Genomic DNA, 16,995 nt, shown 5'->3' with positions numbered 1-16,995 from the left:
GTGGTTCTACAACGTATTGACTCAGGGGGCTGAATACTTTTGCACGCCACACTTTCAGTTTTTTATTTATAAAAAAAATTTAAAACCATGTTTCATTTTCATTCCACTTCACAATTATGCGCCACTTTGTGTTGGTCTATCACATAAAATCCCAATAAAATGAATGTACGTGTGTGGTTATAACGTGACTAAATGTCGAAAATTTCAAGGGGAATACTTTTGCAAGGCACTGTCTGTAGCAGTACTATAGCTATTGAGTTAACACTACGATTCATTTGTAGCGATTAATTGACATTATATGTTTTACTTTATGTGTGACCCATGAACCCCCAGCGGTTTTCCTTTTCGGCCCACTTGTTAAGGAGGTTGAATAGCCCTGCCATACTGTATTCTGTATTGTCCATACACTGTAATGCTGCCCCCACTTTAGCACCATCATTGTTCATCGTTTCAACTATTGGATAAAACGTGAACACGTGACTGTGGGTAGTAACTAGACCGGAAGCGTTGCAGCCTGAGCGTGTGTATTTGTTTACAGTCGGGAGCTGTCCATCTGCACGTTGCCTGAGCTGTCTTGTGAGACAGAGAAACTACACAGCTTTCAGCAAATTAGCATAAATAGAAAGCGCGTGATACCTTTAAAGCTTCCACCGTGCGACCGTAATGTCTTATGATGCAGAAATGGGAATAGCAAGCCGCTAACAAGACATGCTACCGTTGCGTTTTAGCCTGCTGACTTCCAAGGTACCCTTCACGTTACACCGCCATGCGTCAGTGACAGTGTAATTACTATGTAGTTATAACAGTGCAAGGCTAATCAACACGTCTGTGTGCAGGTTACTAGTGTTGGCTCATTCGGCGAGTTAGCTGTTGTTGCTTTCTAGTTAGCCAGCTGGCAAAGAAGCTAACATGGGAGTTACACAGGACAGGGTGACCTCTCACTATACGTCTCACCATAAAAGATAAGGTATGAATCTACCCGCAGTACAAAGACCTTGTCTTTCTTATCAAGCCTGATGTCAGTGTTTACAACTGACTGTGTTTTATAACACACTCTGTGACTCCTGCTCCCATCCTCTTGCCCCTCAGGGACTAAACGATGATACAGAATGACCAAAGTCCCGCTGCATTATGGCGTTACCTGAAGTTTACTGGGACCAGCACATCCCTCTGCCAAAGCTTGCTCCAGTCCAGGCTAAGGTCACTGTCGCCTTGGTGGCACTGCTGTGCTTCATCAACAGTTATGACGGGGAGTTTGTGTTTGATGATTCTGAAGCAATCGTCAACAATAAGGTATTTTATTTTCTATATCTGTTATAAACACACACACACACACACACACACACACACACACACACACACACACACACACACACACACACACACACACACACACACACACACACACACACACACACACATACTTGTAAACAGTGGAAGTAAAAGCTCTCAATTTTTTTAACCTCTGCTACATCAACCCAGCGATGTCCTGTAAGTCTTGGTGTCACTGGCATCAGTCGGATTTTTCTGTTTTTGTTCCAGGACTTGAAACCTGAAACGCCACTGAACAACATCTGGAGCAATGACTTCTGGGGAAGCAACCTGAGTAGCAACTCTAGCCACAAATCCTACAGACCACTCACTGTTCTTACTTTCAGGTAAGGGCACTTATCTACTGCAGGACTCACACATTATTATTATTATTAAATAAACAACAGCAACACTTGTTTCTGATGGAGTAACACTTTTTACCTGGACACCACAACATGGTTCCTGTCAACACTTTGTGGAGATAGAACACACAATGACATGCCACATTAGACAGTATCTTCACAAAGTGTGACCTCCCCCCCCCCCTCTCTCAACACACACTTCTGTCATATGTTTTCCCACTCTTCTTTTTGCAGGCTGAACTACCTCTTGGCTGGAGGCCTTCATCCCGTTGGCTTCCATGCGCTGAACATCATCCTCCATGCCGTCATATCTGCCCTCATGATTGAGGTGTTTGCTATACTGATCGGTGGACTGGCCTACGATGAAGAGGGTAGGACGCTAAACTACGCTCCCAAGACCTCGCTGCTTGCTGCTCTCTTCTTTGCCGCACACCCCATTCACACAGAAAGTGTAAGTAGAGTTCAAGTTAAAGTCTCTTATTTTTTAGTTTTTTCGATTTGAAAATCCAAGTACCAGTACCAGTTTGCAAAGCGGCAGCAAGATATGCTCCAAATTGTGTCCTGTTTAAAAAAAATACATTTTAGAAAGACCCAGAAGATAAGATGATTCTGCTTGAAAAGAAAATGGTGTGAGTAACACTAATCTCCAAATATAGGAAACATAACATTCTTTCTTTTTGTCTTTTCTTTTCTTTTAACTATGTGATAAAAAAGGGAGTAATTTACACATTTAGATGGCCTTTTTTCCTTTTATTGATCGATTCAACACCAGTTTTCCCAAATTGTTCGAGCTCCTGTTCTTGCTTTTAACATGGGCATGGTCAGGAAGTGTCACCCCAATACATTGTACTGGCTGTAAATTTGGGCTACATATAAACCTTTATTTAACCAACACAGAGCGGATCATGGCATCTTGACATTTTAGTCCTGAGGTTTTAAAATACTAAACATGCCAAGAACAAACGCCCTGTCTGTGCTGGGTGTGCAGGGCTTAGGTTAGTGTGGTAGCACAGCCTGGCTATTAGCTGTGTTGGGTTGCTTACTGACCTGCCAGAATATGTGTGTTTGCTATGAAGCCTGGCTGGAAGGCAGCAGTTCCCCCCTCTCTGTTCTCTTTAATCATTCAAGTCAAGGACTGGGTGAGAGGTGTAGGCAGACTGTTGGCGTAGGCCCGCTGTATGTATCAAAGCAGCTAGCCACAGGATGCCAACCATACTGCACTGTACTATCCACACACACTATATAGAAAACACACACCAATACACTGATAATGAGAGATTTTTTCCCTCTGTTAATAAGCCTCTCCATGCAAAACAGAATGTGATACGATAGACCTAATACAAAATGGAATAATTTATAAAAGCAAGCATATGATAATGCTGTTTCTCAATGTGTATTTGCTAGTTCTCTGCCTCATGCATGACTATTTATTTGGATCTTTCTCTTTCTGTTCCCCCCCCCCCCCTCCATCTCAATAAGGTGGCTGGCATCGTGGGTCGTGCAGATCTTTTGTGCGCTCTGTTCTTCCAGCTCTCTTTCCTCACCTACTGCAAAGCGTTCAACAGAGGTAGGTGCCCAACATCATGAGTATAACACTTCTTACACTACTGTAATACTGTGCTGTACAAAGGACTGTCCATCCGTATGTGCTGATAAATTCAGTGCCAGCAACAACAACAAAAAAAAATTCTGGAGCTGCTTGTTTTTTTCTTCTCAAATCCATCTGTTTGAACACCACCCACATTTGAAGCCTTTGCTGTCCCCCTAACCGGCTCGGTTGGGTCTTTGTGTTTGCAGGGAGCGACAGAGATGACAGCTTTTCTGTCCAGTGGGTTGCGGTCAGCCTCTTGCTGTGTGCTGCGGCGATGCTCTGTAAAGAACAAGGCATCACAGTCTTGGTACAAAGTTTTTTTTTTCTTTGTTTTCTTTGTAAAGCCATTATGTTGTTTGATGTCAATGGTTTCATCGCATCCAGTGAGAACAATTTTTTAAGTGATACAAGATGAAAACACATTTTATAAAAAGGCACACCAATTGATGAGATCTCCTCTTGTTCTTCTTTGCCTGTGTGAAAAAAGCTAAAAGTGATTTAAGAAAAAAATGTATGATAGGAGCTACAGATCCATTTTGTTGCTGTGCTGACCTATATACATTTTAAATGCCATCTCTCCTTCCTTCTCCATGTATGTATTTTCCTCCAGGGTGTGAATGCTGCCTTTGATGTCCTCTTGATCTGTAATGTTAATGTGTATGAACTCAGCCAGAGGCTACTCCTTAGGAAGAATCCACTCAACGTGAGTTACAGTTTGTGTACCCTCCCCCTCTTTACTGTCATCAATTATGCACTCCCCTTGTATGATTAATGTCACATCACATACTGTACATTGTCTATGTTAAGCAATAACAGTTTTTACTGTAACGGCGCTCGTGAGGTAGTGAGTAATAAACTTGTATTTTTTTATTGGTTGGTGACAAGTGGGATTTATTTATTTTTTCTGACAGGTAAGGGAGATATTGCGAACAGGATTGCTCACACGATTGGCTCTGATGGGCCTCGGAGGGCTCGCCATGCTCTACGCACGCTGGAGGATCATGGGAACGGGACCACCGGCATTCACTGAAGTGGACAACCCAGCCTCTTTTGCAGAACATATATTTCTTAGAGTGAGTACACATTTTTTGTGTGTAGAGGTTATTCAATGTGAGAGATGCAACATTTATTAACAAACTAAAACATGACATGTTTACCCCCTGAAAGGATCGTAATCATTAAAAACACGTTAGGATTTATGCATTAATGAATTGAATACAGTCTAAGCATATTTTATTTTGTCATATTTTAGGTCTAATCAAACATCTGATATTGGGTTTGCCTCAAGTAACCATTGTCATTTTTTAAACACAGTGATCGACTTTGATTCCTGAGTTTGAAATGCTTTTTCCTCCTCTCCTCTTTCCCCTGCTCTCTCTCCCACTCCGCGCCCCTCCCGTTTCCTCTGTGATTGGCAGATTGTGAACTATAATTACTACTACTCTCTGAATGCCTGGCTGCTGCTGTGTCCCTGGTGGCTGTGTTTTGATTGGTCCATGGGCTGTGTGCCTCTCATTAAGTCTGCCACTGATTGGAGGATGGTTTGGCTGCTGCTGCTCTGGTGCGTCCTGATAGGCTTGATAAGCCAAGCCTTATGCTCGCCGGACAGCCAGAGAAGGAGGTAAGCGGAGCAACGGCCATCTCGCACTCGCTGTAGATGAGGCCAAAGTACATGTTGGCTGCTTCTCCCCAGACTTGAACTTGATTATGAAAATTGTATCATATCCACTGCAGTGTGACCTAGAGCACCACTGCTGGATTGAGATTTCCAAATTCTCTGTTGGTTCACAGACTCTGTGTGTGTGTGTGTGTGTGTGTGTGTGTGTGTGTGTGTGTGTGTGTGTGTGTGTGTGTGTGTGTGTGTGTGTGTGTGTGTGTGTGTGTGTGTGTGTGTGTGTGTGTGTGTGTGTGTGTGTGTGTGTGTGTGTGTGTGTGTGTGTGTGTGTGTGTGTGTGTGTGTGTGTGTTTTTGTGCGTGGGTTCACAGAGAAAGTTGCACATGTTCAGGATTGTTTTTGGAGTTTAGCTAAAATGTCTTCACCATACAGTGTCTTTCTGCCATTTTTGAAAGTCACACGAGTCACTCTCTCTGTCTCTGCCAGGACGCTGAGCTTGGGTCTGGTGCTGCTGGTCGTCCCCTTTCTGCCGGCCTGTAACGTATTTTTCAGGGTGGGCTTCGTCATTGCAGAGAGAGTGCTCTACCTGTCTTCTGCTGGCTACTGCCTACTGCTGGCCTACTCTGTGGGACACTGCTGCTGCCGCTGGCCCAAATACAGGGTAGGGTCTGCTAAATCATAGCGAAAACATAACGCCAAAATAAAAGGATGTACCACACTGTATACAGTCTATGGTCTGAACACTCATTTTCAAAGCCAACATCCAACTCGGTATATTTTTTACAAGCCACCAGGTCACACTATCCTGTTTCTGCGGCTTTGATTCAGTAAATCAGCGATTCATAGCCGGTACAGATGTGAGAAATGACTAATGACTCACCTATAAAGAGATGATAACAGCAGGTGGTGTCCACTTGTTACATATATACATTTGCAGGGTGTAAACTCTTGAGTCTCAGCTAATTTACTCTTAAAGGGCAAAGTGAGTGAAGGGAAATGTTTTAATTAGTTTCTGATCACTTCAAAAATAAAAGTTGCAACGCCATGTTTCTACAGGTAGCACAGAACGGACAAACTTGAGGGCCATGCGCATTTTTATTTTCAAGCGTCTTTGAGCATTTGGAAAAGCGCTTTATAAATCCAATGTATTGTTATATACAGTATATTGGGTGTCTGCCGGAAATACATCTGTTGTAATACGAAGAAGAATATATAACTAAATTCATCTACACCTAATCACTTGATATTGTGGAAAGACTAGAGGCAGTTGAGGATGATGCCATCTTTATTAACTAGCTTCTTGTCCCAGGAGGCCACCGTAGCCTCTGTAAACGGGAGAGGAAGATAGTAGACACGGATCATTGCAATCTGGATATTTCACCACTAGATCACACCGAAATACACCTTAACTACACACTGCACCCTTCAGCTTTAGGGTTATGACTAACACTGAATGATTGTTAAATGTCTTCATTTTTCATCCCCCAATCTAGAAGCTGCTGTGTGTGTCGGTGCTTGCACTGTTGTGTGTGTATGTAGCACGCTGTTCTCTCCGCAGTCACCAGTGGCGGTCGGAGCAAAGCCTCTTCACCAGTGCCCTGTCTGTCTGTCCGCTCAATGCCAAGGTAAATATCTGTGCATTGTTGTGTCTTTGCCTGGCTGTTTAGAGCATGTCTCTGAAAAAACTCTTATTTAAACATTGTACAAAATGTAAGTCACACTCTGATGGCCTTATGTATTAATCACTGATTTCCTCAGGTCCATTATAATGTCGGTAAGAACCTGGCCGACAGAGGGAACGCTACCACTGCCATCAGTTATTACAGAGAGGCCGTCAGGTAAGACTCCTCCCAAGCACTGGGCTTAGGCTAGCCAATCAGCTACTTGCTAGTTGAAGTATGGCAGCAGTACATGTGAGAAAGGGTAACTGCAGTTCTCCGTGGCTTTCACAGGCTCCATCCTACCTACGTCCACGCCATGAACAACCTGGGGAATATCCTGAAGGAGAGGGAGGAACTCATCGAGGCAGAGCAGCTGTTGGCCAAAGCTGTTTCTATACAGTACGTCGCCAAGTAGCACACAGCAATACACCACTCACTACACACAGACGCCCATTTTAATTTCACTGATTCCTACACCAAATGTCTTGGAAAAAATCAATTTTTTGATAGCATGCATTATCTTTAATTTCTTTCATCTATGCAGGCCTGACTTTGCTGCAGCTTGGATGAATCTGGGCATAGTCCAGAACAGCCTGCAGAAGTTTGAGGCAGCAGAGCACAGCTACTGGAATGCCATACGCTTCAGGAAGAAATACCCAGACTGCTACTACAACCTAGGACGCTTGGTGAGACTCTAGGGTGTAAACACTGTTTAGCAGGTGTTGCTTCAATTGGAAAGGCAGTATGCTTTAACGAACAGAAACAGTGCACCTCTCTGACTTGGATCCTAAAATATAAACCAAGTACAAAAAAAATGAACTACTGTATATTGGTCTGTTTTTTCCATGCACAGAGAAAGGAACATTTAATGACTCTCTTTCTCTCTTTCTCTCTTGTCATGATAGTATGCTGACCAGAACAGAAACATAGATGCCCTGAACGCATGGAGGAATGCAACCGTGCTGAAACCTGAACACAGCCTGGCTTGGAACAACATGGTCATACTGCTGGACAACACTGGTATTAATACAATGCAAACACACACACGGACAAGCACACATACATGCGCACACTTACACACGCACAAGCAAAAATACACACACACACACACACACACACACACACACACACACACACACAGTGTACATACAGTGTACATACATTACATAAAACTAAAAGTGCTAGGGATTTGATAAAAAAGATCTGCTATCACTACAAAATGCATTTTCAGGTCTTTTAATATACTGTAAAACAAAACACTCATCATCAACTATTTTCATGCTGTGACAGATTTGTCAGTCATATTATAATTATGTAAATGAAATATTTTACAATAATAGCAAGAGCTTTATATGTAGAATTATTTTGTACATTTCTGAGTCACTTTACTTTCAAATGACTCTCTGTTCTGGTTGCAGCATTGTTCCAAGCATTAACAGCCAAGAAACACAGCGTTGATTTTTGGGGGGAAACGCAGGAAATCTAAATGGCCAACAAGATTAGACCGGAAGAGCAGGAATCAGTAATGCTTGAAATTTATGTATTAAAGCTTTGTGTTGTGAGTTTTGAAGGCACTCTTCCCTGCCGTGTGGAGAATGCTCTGATTTCCAAACGCTCGAGCCGTTTTGTCAGAAGCTTCTCCCGCGGGGGCGGAGTCTCCCAGGAGGGCACTGGAACTGTCCAATCAGGGCCCAGTGTGCTCCGGATCAAACGTGGGCAAGCACAGCCAGGAACAGCGCCCCCTCAGAGTCCCCCCCACCGCATTTGTTCCCCAAAATCTGAGAGAAAATAATTCTAACCTCTTTTCCACCGGCTCACCACCAAAAGAAAAAAAAAGCAGAAAAATAAGAACAATAGGTGTCATTTTCAAATAGCAAGGAATTGGGATTGTTCTTTTCTCTCTTTGGTGTTCAGCCCCACCTCCTTTTGTTTTGATCATTACACAAACAAAAGGCAGAATCAGTCTACATTCAGGTAGATGCACTTAGACACAGTCACACATGTTGGCACGTGTTGGCAAGCTGTGTCTCAAGGGCAAAGGCAATGACTCAGGACATGACTGTCATTGTCTGTCTGTCTGTCTGTCTGTCTGTCTGTCTGTCTCTCACTGTCTGTCTGTCTCTCTCTCTCTGCCTCTCTCTCCCTCTCTCTCTCTCTCCATTTCTGGCCAGACATCAGACGGGTCTATGACAGAGATCAATAACCCAGTGGGCCTTGTGTTCAACCTTAATTAGGGAGACTAAACCGCTCCTCCATGTGTGGAGAGGGGAAAAACTCTGCTCTATCAATCGCTGACAAATAAAGCATGATCTTCTCTATGCCAGCTAGTATTACAGTTGCATCTCCTGAATTTGTGATGTTAGCTGTGTGTATGAATTATAACAGCTGTTGTTGGCTATCATGTTGTCTAGATTACAATTAAAATAACACACATAAGCATTTATCTATCAAGCTTTACAGCAGTGAGTGTATCACAGAAAATAAAAGTGAAATTTTTTTATTCTCATTTTGTTCTGTCTTCAAGGAAACTTGGGTCAAGCGGAGCTGATCGGCCGCGAGGCTCTAAAACTCCTCCCCAACGACCACACTATCATGTTTTCATTGGCTAACGTCCTGGGGAAATTACAGAAATACAAAGTCAGTGTATTTTTAACCATGATGATTGTATTCCTTACATGTCTGCCATGTCTGCTTCATACAGGAATGGTTTACTTTATATTCTCTACATAATATATCTAAACATCTTTTTTTTGTCTCCAGGAGTCGGAGGGCTTTTTCCTTCACGCTCTTCGGATCAACCCAAATACCGCTAGTTGCCATGGCAATTTAGGTAAGCCTCTGCAAGTTGTTGAGAGATTCTACGCACACAGGAATAATTGTACATGCTCGCAGAGGCAATGTTTGTGCAGCCCTACATTACCTGTGTTGTTGAATGCACTAAATGAATCGAATTAGAATGGTCGCTGCTTCCCAGCTTGAATAAGCGTTTGTGTGTTATTTTCCCTCAGCCGTGCTGTACCATCGCTGGGGAAAGCTGGAGCTGGCAAAGAAACACTACGAGCTGTCTCTAAAGTTGGACCCCGAGGCTCCTGGGACCAGAGACAACTATAACATGCTGCGACGCAAACTGGACCAGCTTAAACGCCACACACCCTGAGGGACAGCCTCACTGGGGACCCCTGCCTGACGTAAAAGACATTTTGTCCATTGTTCCACTTTGTATATGTTTATCTCACTAATTCCAGCTTTGTATCACTTGAACAATAAACACCATGATCTGTGTTGAAGGCTCTAGTCCTTTGATGTTAGACCCTTTTCATGTTTGAGACTTGCTTGTGCACCAAATAATCTAATTTGATTTCATGGCTGTGCAATGTGTCTGGGGCAGGTGTGCTGGATGCCTGTGCTGGTTACATGGTCGTCTGTGCACCGTGCTGTTATGTTGAAGGCCATGTGGAACTGATCCATGGTGAACCCCGTCCTCTTTTCATCTCTGACCTTGTGTTGTGTCAGCTGGGAAGAGCACCATGCATGTGTGGATCCACATAATCAGTTGTAAAAGTTATTTGATTTGGCCCTTTTTCAGCATGTTCCAGTTGTTGCTTTACTTAAAGGCGATGCTATAGCTTGGCCCAGAGGGGCATTGCACACATGGGGGGACACAATGTTGTCTTTATTCAAGCCGTAAAAAAAAAATGCACAAAAAGCACACTGACTAGCCACATTGGTGCTGACCACTAATGTAGTTATCATGTTTGTTTTTTAAATGCCTGCCTCTTTTGTTCCTGAGTGGGATGGCACTCCAAGGTTCAAAGCCCCCTCTGCCTCCTAAAGCCTCTGTAGTTAATGGGAGAAAGGTGTTTGTGTCGGGGAGTTTTTCTGAAGTGTCCGTGAGGAGACAAGGGGTCAGCTGAGACAGGAAACCGGTCGTTGCTGTATGAAAACAGCTCCATAGCACAGAGAGCCTTCAAAGAGAGACGGAGATGATCTCCCCAGGGACTATGCATCCACACACACACACACACACACACACACACACACACACACACACACACACACACACACACACACACACACACACACACACACACACACACACACACACACACACACACAAACTCACACACACACACACACACATACTCACACACACACACAGGCCTGCTCCTCTTGAAGAACGCTGCGGCGGGAAAAGGCGACCTCAGTGTGAAACATCAGTCAACAAGTGTGCACCCGGGGTCAAAGTTCAGCGCACTTCTATTTTTTCACCTGCTTCCTACAGCTTGCAGGGAACTTTTGAAGCTGAGGCGGGCTGGTATGGCTTTGCTTTAGGGTCCTGCTTAGTTTGTTTGCACATACAGTACAATACACCAGTTGATGCTTTGATGCTTGGGAAGATGTTAGTGATATGCACATCGGGGGGTGCCACAGCACACACGACCGTCCGTGTCCTTGGTATGCGACCTCCTAAATATGCAACTAATAGCACATGATGGAATTTCCTTGTTACTCGACTCTTGTTTTTATTTTTGCTGCTTTGATGTAAAGAGTCAGGGGCAGATCTTTCTGAAAGCACAACAAATAGCCTACGTATATGCACAGCGCACTCAAAAAGTCTGGTTCAGTTCCAAATGAAACCTGTTTCAACAATGTAAAGGTCAGCGTGGTGAAAAGGCTTCATGCTATGGAGCGAATGCCGACAGAATACGATCAAAAAGGCTCTGGATAGTGACATTCAACACTGAAAGCTTTTCCCTCATATTATTTTCCATCATGCAGTGTGACACGCAGCGCCGCAGACGTACAGTCGGCTACCAAACCATCAGCCATCCGCTTTATGTACTCGTGGATCCCTTTCTTTACTTTATGTGTGATCATTTTCATTGGATGCCTGCAGCCCACTCTCTGGCTAGCACAGCTGTGCTGGCACATCAGTGGGGGAGCCCCACTTTTATCATAATCATTCTTTGAATACCTTTCATTATCATAAAATATGTGAGTATTAAAGGGATGGATTCACCGGCCCCGCCGACATCTTCATTATCCATTCTGACTGACAAAAAAAGCTGCTGTCCTAGGGAGTGACATTAATAAAAGATGGGGATACTACCGCCTTATGAAGTCCTCTCCTTGTACTCCAGCTTTTCACTGTACTCCTTTTACCTGCTTGGATGCTCCATCACAATGATATAATGAAATCAAGTCTCAGGAGGGGTCCTTTATTGTGTTCTATTAATCCCACTGATGAGTTTTGATCATTGTAATCAATGGATTTTCGGGAGAATACGCCGCACCGATTGTTCCCACTCATAAAGCATTCAACAATCTGTAATAGTAAATTCAACAAACTCATTATGAAAAGAAAACGCTGTCGTGCCTTTGTTGCGGCAGCATATTCAAACAGAAGAACAAGAAGCAGGGGAGGACTAATTTGAACCCACTGAGGGTGTTTGGGAACAGCAGGTGTGCTATTTTGCATCTGATAAGCACCAACAGCCACTGCGCCAGCAAAATAAAGAAACACAGGGCTTATCAAAACTGCTCAAATGAAAAGTCCTGAGCCATTAAAAACGAAGCAGCAGTGGGAATGCGTGTTATGGTCGCCCTAAAATTGAGCGACTGGGGGTCCTTTTGATTTTATGATCTTACACGTATGGCTGGAAAAACTTTGAGGGAGGTAAATACTATACCTCAGCTTAAAATAGTTGTTTTGGTGTTTTTCTGTAATTAAGATAAGGACTGGAAGCAGATGTACACATACACTGACACACATATACCCAGTCACAAACATACCATACGTTAGAGTAGCTTTGACAGAGTTCTCATCAATGTGACAGGATATGATCAAGGGCTAGTCCTGTGATGTGTCCGCTGGGCCTTTGTAGGGCGTGCCACTCTCTGTATACCTCCCTCCCCTCGCCCCCATTCACCCAATCACAACAATCCTAATGGGCTCTGATGGGCACCTCCATCTTGCCTTGTCTAATTGATGTAAATACTGCGCATTTGAACCCAAAGCCCTTCCCACCATCCCCATGCATGCCCCTCCCTATGTTTCTTCTAACAGTAAGGGTCAGAGGTTAGGCTGACTGAGTGATCATTGGAATGGCAGCCCTTATTAGAGGAGCAGCTTGTCTGACACATCCCGAAAGAGGGGACCGTACCCCTGTCCGCTTCATCTAGATCATATTACATGACACGACCTCGGAACAGATACTACCAGTGCCCTGCCACAATGTAGGGCCACTATAGGGCACGGTGGCATTTTTTTCAGAATGGGGTTCCCCCTCCTCGCCTGTCACTGCGCTTCCCGAAGACCACTCCGTACGTCTGGCTGGGATGCACTCTGTCATTTTAAGGAGGGCTACTGTCACTGGGTATTGGGAGCGTCCTGTCTACATGCCCTGGCATTTTCAGTGGTGTTCTTTCCCCGTAAACAGAGCATCTCTATACTATAGCATCCTCTCTCTCTCTCTTGAGAGTCTTGTGATGCCGCGGCCAATGATTAATAGTTAGAGATGGGCGATAAAACGTCCAGTGTGGGCCAGATGCTAGCCAGGGCTTCTGCTGAACTGATATAATGGACACAGCTCTGCCAATTTGGCTCCCTTACAAAAAGCCTGGAAGTTCCCCAAGATTGATTCTGTTTCGATGTTAGTGGGTGCCCTGGGGGCTGAATGTTGAGGATGCACTCTTGTGAAAAGAATGTTGTGGTGTATTATCTTCAGTTGAAGAAAACCCCACTAAATGATCATGGTTTGTATATGGCTAATATACCTGCTGACATTTGCATGCAACAGTGAAGATTTAAGCTTCTTCTTCTTCGTGATTTTTGTCATTTAAGTTGTGGAAAGGCTCTCTGGCTGTGGATGAAAAAGAGAAGAAATGGGGGTTGGTGTGTGGGGGGGGGGCTGCTTGGGATAATTTGCAGCAGGAGCCTTCTGAGGCTGTTTTGCAAAACAAAACGAAGCAGCCAGACCCTTATTGAAAAATATAGTGCAGTGAGACGGAAATGTATTAACTGGCACCAGTTAATGTGTGCATTATTCATTTTCTGGTGAGCATGAAAAATGATCTAAAGAGGTTTGAAATTGCAGGCGCGCAGGCTGACTGCACAGTGGCTGGGCGCGCTGGTTCGTTTCATCCTCTTGCATGGGTGTTTTGGGGCGGAGAGGTGGAGGGGACGGAGGGATGGAGGGGAGGGAGCAGTGGAGCCCCCTTTTCTGGACAGTAGGGCTTTCCAGTAACAGCTGTGCTTCTCTCACGAGGGGGCGGCAGCAGCACTGGGAGAGAGGCTGCTTGGGACAGATGGACCAGCCCTGCACCACCTCCCCTCTAACCTCCCACCAGGGCCGGCGGTAGCCAGGGGCCAGGGGGGGCCGTGCCCCCCCAGATGTGAGCTGTGCCCCCCCAACCAAAATTTGAGATTTTTTTTTTTTTTTTTTTTTTTTTTTTCGATAGTGGGTCTGGGTTTTTTCCCGACCCACTATCGGACGGAAAATTTCGTTCGCTGTCCAAGAAAATGTCAAATAAAATTAATTGGGTGGGCAGGCCTGCCTCCATCCACCCGCTTATAGGCCTAGTGGTCACTGACACTGCCTGGTCAGTGGTCAGCGTTGCCAGGTCCGCTTTTTATATGCGACTTTGGACTTTTTTCTCAAGAGCAGTCACTGCCCCCGACTGCCCTGGGGGGCCCCCTCCAAAAAAAAAAAAAAAAATTTTTTTTTTTTTTAGTTTGTGTGTTTGATATTAACATCACATTATGCAAATGTCAGTTATCATACAAAAAAGGAATACAATGTTTTGGTCTAGATAATTAATAGCCTAAACATTTTATCTGTTCATCTGGGAGGAAATCCGAAATTATCTGATCATGTCACTTTCACATCCATGCAGTGTGTATTGAGTTTATTTAAAAACAATTGGAAATGGGGCTGCCCTCAGTTGCCCATACACTGTGTATAGTCTATAGCCTATTTCAGCCTTGTCTGTGGAAAAAAAGATACAGTAGCTGGACAACAGAGTTCTTCTGCTTAGTTCCTCACACTGCATTTAAATGCATTCATTATATTACAGAGAAATATGTCCAGTGAAAGAAAAAGAGCTCCAAGCCCATCCCAGAGGACCCTCCATAATTTTTTTTTTATATTAATATTTTTATGGAAAATCCATGTGTCCTTCTTCAATAGCTTCTAATTCATCTGACCCAGTGTCTCCAAATTAATTTTCCTCTCAAAGTGCACCAGATTCATGCATTTCACTTTAAAAAGGTTAAAAAAATCTCCCGGGGGGGCATACCCCCGGATCCCCCTGGGAGGGTCTCAATCTCGGCTGTCTAAAACTTTCGCACAGCCGCACAGTGGAGGCACTAGCGGAAAACACTGGGTGTGTGAATGATATTTAACAAACATCTATAGTTTCAGCAGCGCTAACATTGGAGGGGGGCCCCCAATCATATTTCGCTTAGGGCCCCCTGAAGGCTTGGGCCGGCTCTGCCTCCGACGCTCTCTGCTCTGCTCATCTGACCAGTGGCGTTTTCTCCCGGAGGCCAAGGGAAGCCAGGCTTCCCTGTTTTTTAGGCTGTAGTTGTCATCCAATAAAAACATTTTTATTAACAGTTTCGGTAATTATTTGGTGCTGTGTTGCTGTCATTTCTTCCCCATTTTTCTCCTCTCATTGAGCATTTCAAAATGCGCGAAACAGCGCCCCTTTAAAGTTACATACTGAAGACGTGGCGAAACCAGAAAAAATAACCAAAAAATCTGTTCTGCATTTGTCCTGTTGGACACACAAACACACACATGATTTAAATTGCCTACTGTAAAATATAGATTAGCTGGCTACTGTTGGCTGCTGTTAACCAAGTGTATTTTTTTTTTTTTTAAATCAGTTCTGCATTATCCTGTTGAGAACACATTCAGACACACAATGCATTGACTAATAGGAAGTAGGCCTATTTAATTCACCATTTGAGGCATCAAATAAAATTAGCCAATAAAACACTTACATCACAATCATTTATTTTATATATATACACATTATGTTGTATATAATGTATATTATATGTTATTCATAAACATTTTGGAGAAAAAAAACATGCAATAATCAAATTTCCCACACAGCAACACTCAACGTTTATTTGCATATTGTGTTCTACACAATTCACAGTAAATGTGCCAAAAAGCAGACGCAGAGATCTTACAAGGGCAAAAAATTTCGGCTCGCGCGCTCTGCGCGCGCTCGCATCTTCGGTCTCCCTGCCCAGTGTGCCCACCCAAAATTTCTACGGGCCCCCCCAAGTCTGACTTTCTAGAACCGGGCCTGCCTCCCACCACAGCTTCTCTTATTAAAAATACATTTCTCTACCACCGTTAATGTGTACAGAGCTGAGTGAGTGGATGTATACGTGCATGTGTTTGTATGTGATTGGGTTGCTTGTGAAGTTTTGCCCATGTCACAGAATGAGAAGCTGCTCTTTCAGGTGGTGTGTTAGTGTTTCATTTTTCTTTTCATTTTGTCTCCTTCTAAGATTATGATAGATAGATAGATAGATAGATAGATAGATAGATAGATAGATAGATAGATAGATAGATAGATAGGTAGGTAGATAGATAGATAGATAGATAGATAGATAGATAGATAGATAGATAGATAGATAGATAGATAGATAGATAGATAGATAGATAGATAGATAGATAGATAGATAGATGGATAGATTCACACGTCATCATGTTCCTTATTCTTGTCCCTTTAACCCTTTCTCTCTCATCCTGCCATTCCCTTGGATTTTCTCCTCCTTCTCCTCTTTCTTCTCTCCACCACTGGTACAGTACATAGGAGGGCGGTGGGCAGGAGTCCGTGCCAGTGGCATATGGCTTTCCACTGTGCTAAACATTCATACAATAGACAGGCCCATCAGTCATGGCCCTGGCCGGATGAGGGGAGAGAGCAGGCCTCTGATGAATGGTGTTGAGGACTTACCTGCTGTTAAAACATTACCTCCCAAACACATTAGGAGCCGTATAATATCCTGAAATACGGCCCTCGTGTGCACACATCATGTACGCCAGGTAATAGCAAATAATAAATATGCTTCTTAAACCCCTTCCGCAGAAACCCCAGGTCAGGCCTTCATAGACCAATTAATGGAGAGCATCTGCTGTATATAGAATGGAGCATTGCGAAAAGTACTTCCGTGCCATTTTAGGCCCATTTAATAAGGGGCCGAGAGCTGCTTCCTGCTTGCTTGCTCCAATAGCTCCTCTCATTGCTAGAGTAAGCATGGAAAAGGGTCTCCTCGATTAGACCAAATTAATCCATTCTTCTGGGATTCTTTTTTTTGTTGCTGGTTCTATGGTTGAAGCCGGCGCCGCGCCTTTGTTCTTCCTTGAGCCTCAGTGTTTTTTCTGCCAAATTTAACAGAAGGCTCGGAGGGTAACAGGGGTCCAACCCGGT

The 16,995-nt window shown here is 43.9% G+C and overlaps 1 protein-coding gene across 1 annotated transcript; it reads left to right on the top strand.

The window, feature by feature from the left end:
- Nucleotides 1-533: 533 nt before the first annotated feature.
- tmtc4 (transmembrane O-mannosyltransferase targeting cadherins 4) lies at nucleotides 534-9,801 on the top strand. The gene is made up of 19 exons (XM_080038679.1): nucleotides 534-744; nucleotides 837-967; nucleotides 1,090-1,293; nucleotides 1,543-1,658; nucleotides 1,908-2,124; nucleotides 3,153-3,240; nucleotides 3,471-3,571; nucleotides 3,875-3,967; nucleotides 4,176-4,337; nucleotides 4,683-4,885; nucleotides 5,366-5,540; nucleotides 6,373-6,504; nucleotides 6,638-6,717; nucleotides 6,832-6,939; nucleotides 7,085-7,226; nucleotides 7,446-7,560; nucleotides 9,065-9,177; nucleotides 9,301-9,370; nucleotides 9,549-9,801. The coding sequence occupies exons 3-19, from the start codon at nucleotides 1,132-1,134 to the stop codon at nucleotides 9,695-9,697; spliced, it is 2,226 nt and encodes a 741-aa protein (XP_079894805.1). The 5' UTR covers nucleotides 534-744; nucleotides 837-967; nucleotides 1,090-1,131; the 3' UTR covers nucleotides 9,698-9,801.
- Nucleotides 9,802-16,995: the final 7,194 nt, after the last annotated feature.

Source organism: Ammodytes marinus (assembly GCF_949987685.1).
Source record: "Ammodytes marinus genome assembly, chromosome: 12".
Classification (NCBI taxonomy): Eukaryota; Metazoa; Chordata; class Actinopteri; order Uranoscopiformes; family Ammodytidae; genus Ammodytes; species Ammodytes marinus.
The sequence above is the reverse complement of the archived record's forward strand: the minus strand, read 5'-3'. Positions and strand labels throughout refer to the sequence as shown.

Coding starts and splice junctions, on each gene's coding strand:
- tmtc4 (XM_080038679.1), top strand. CDS start 1,132: ATGGCGTTACCTGAAGTTTACTGGGACCAGCACATCCCTCTGCCAAAG. Junction 3,572..3,874: donor AACAAGGCATCACAGTCTTG/GTACAAAGTTTT, acceptor ATTTTCCTCCAG/GGTGTGAATGCTGCCTTTGA. Junction 3,968..4,175: donor TTAGGAAGAATCCACTCAAC/GTGAGTTACAGT, acceptor TTTTTCTGACAG/GTAAGGGAGATATTGCGAAC.